Source organism: Phanerochaete carnosa, assembly GCF_000300595.1.
Source record: "Phanerochaete carnosa HHB-10118-sp unplaced genomic scaffold PHACAscaffold_3, whole genome shotgun sequence".
Lineage (NCBI taxonomy): Eukaryota > Fungi > Basidiomycota > Agaricomycetes > Polyporales > Phanerochaetaceae > Phanerochaete > Phanerochaete carnosa.
In genome coordinates this window covers 196,625-199,007 of record NW_006767630.1, presented here as the reverse complement: position 1 = coordinate 199,007, position 2,383 = coordinate 196,625, and the positions used below count along the sequence as shown (strand labels likewise).

At 53.1% G+C, this 2,383-nt stretch overlaps 1 protein-coding gene across 1 annotated transcript; it reads left to right on the top strand.

Annotated features, from left to right (window-relative positions):
- Nucleotides 1-603: 603 nt before the first annotated feature.
- On the top strand, nucleotides 604-1,716 carry PHACADRAFT_206369 (uncharacterized protein; the record flags this gene model as incomplete). Its single annotated transcript, XM_007392751.1, has 1 exon — nucleotides 604-1,716. One exon carries the CDS (start codon nucleotides 604-606, stop codon nucleotides 1,213-1,215), a length of 612 nt encoding a protein of 203 aa, XP_007392813.1. The 3' UTR covers nucleotides 1,216-1,716.
- Nucleotides 1,717-2,383: the final 667 nt, after the last annotated feature.

The window sequence follows — 2,383 nt, the reverse complement described above, 5'->3', positions numbered from 1 at the left end:
TCGTGGGCTTCGCTGCGACTCGACTTATTCCCCGAGTGTACATCTTCTGGAGGCTGAATTCAGTGAGTACACGCAGTAATAATCTACTACATCCAAATATACTCCCTTTTCATAGCACCATAATATTCATTGTATTGTGAGCAAGCCCGGGCTTAAGCCTGCGGTTTGGGCTCAGGGCTCGGCTCGACGCTGCCACAAGCCCAAGCCCGGGCTTTGAGCCCAAGCCGGGCCCGCACATCACTACCTGCGAGCGCTATCCCGAGTTGCAAAGTCGTCACAGAATTCTCATGTCATCGCGTACATCACCCAATGCCATGAAGCCAACTGTCGCCCGCAAGAGCGAACCTTGGGTTGCCTCATTCGTGCTGCTGCTCAACCTGACGAAGATAGCTCTGAGGCATCTAGGTCAGGTTACGAAGAGCGGCGGTACCTCCGCCAATTTGTCCTGAACTGTTCCAGGTACCCACCCACCTTTGCGTCGCCTCTGAGAGCTGCCCTATACATTGATGCTATACGAGCCTACAAGATCACATGCTCTGTGACCGACAGACACTTGGGTAAGCACATGCCTACTAGCTTAGAGAGAATGCTTGCTAATATATCATGGGTATATTTTCAGTACTTGAGCAAGGGGACACCACAGCTGCCGATTGCAAGCTGCTCCTGGCGAACTATTTCCCATCCGAGTTCACACATGCTGATCAGGAGCTCGTTGAGATGTTTATCGCCACAGCAACGCGGTGGCTCAGCCGCAGTAACATGCAAGTGGCATCTCAGGAGGTCGTGGTCGACGTGCTGGAGAAGATGATCGGGGCAGCAGACGTCATGTCTGTTGAGTCTGCTGCACCGGTCGATGCCGCGGCAGGCATCTCGCAGGGCGACAACGGCGTTGAAGTCCGAGCTGACCATCGGGAGTGGATCCAGCAGCTGTGTTGGAAGAGAACAACGCTGGCAGAGCGATGTGGCGCACTCTTCAGGCGACTCTTGCATGCGCTTGAGGAGGTGTACAAGCTGGACAAGCTCTACGGCCACCAGGATAAAATTCGGGATTATTTACGCAGCGCTCTCGAGACGGCACACAACAAGTACGGGTCCAAATGCGAGGTCGATGGCCGTCCCTGGATAAGTCACGTCAAGAACTGCCAGGATGACTCAGCGACTTCTATGTCCAGTGCGAACTGCTCTCGAAGACCGTCAGGTCCACCTCCGTCGTAGATGCGCCGTATGGTGAGGAACAGCTGTCCGAACTAGGGGCTGTCGTCATTGTCTGGACCGCAGCCATCATCGCCGACCGAATTGCTCACACCATCCAACCCACCACAAGGACTCGCCCACGCCGAGCCGCATCGCACAATGTCACCCGAGGGTTCTTCGGTGCCAGCCATAGATGCGCCCGGACGTCGGAGCTCGCGGTATTCGTTATCGGCCACCAAGCACAAGCCGCGACGTCATGCGATGGGAGGGGTAAGGGGAACAAAATCGATGGACGAGCTGGCGAGACCAGAGGCAGCGTGCGTAGAACAGCCTGAGGGACGGGGGAGATCATGGGATTGACGGTGCGGACTCCGAATGCTAAACGCGTATATTCCACCGACACAAGCAGTAGTAGATTATGCTGACGAATTTGTCGTTCATGCATGCGATAGTGATAGCGCGAGTGCGGAGACCGTTGTACGAATGCTTTGGACTCAAATATGACGATATAGTTGCTCAGTCGATAAGCCATACGGGGAACGTTCGAAGGCAAAGTGTGCAAACAAAGAACCCCTAGCCACTGATTGAATTTCTCGCACAATAGAGCGTAGGTACAGTTATCCACCGCCCCTTGATACACCACCACTCCTTGATACAGCGCGCAGTTCAAAGCCTTCAGGGTGTCTTAGATTAGCAGAAAAATCATGGCATAATTATCCTTTCTAGAACTCTTGCAGAGTGATGCCAGAACACGATAGAACACGTATTTCATGCCGAAGAGCTGGAAAAGTATGTTTTCACAATGTGATGGCACATTGATGGCGTTCTCAAAACTAAAGCCGCGAGTTAAACCACTCGGCAATTCCACTGATTCTTTGCAAGTGCATCTCTGAATACGCTATACCCGTTAGCAAGGGTAGAGATGTCGTATGTCGTCCAACCAAACTGCCGATCCTCAGAAGAAGCGAGGATTTTCAAATGTCCGCGGTAGCGTCGTGGCGTCCCCGGTCAATCGGGGTCCTACATTCACGTGAGCGCCTGGAGCCTAGACCCCGAACCGCAATAGCCTCGTCTGGACGCTAAGCTATCCACCCGACTTCAGAACGGCAATCCTGATGCATAAGATATGCAGGCTCTCGAAAGCTGCGTGGCGTGAGTATGCTACACATAGTACATATAACCAAGAATT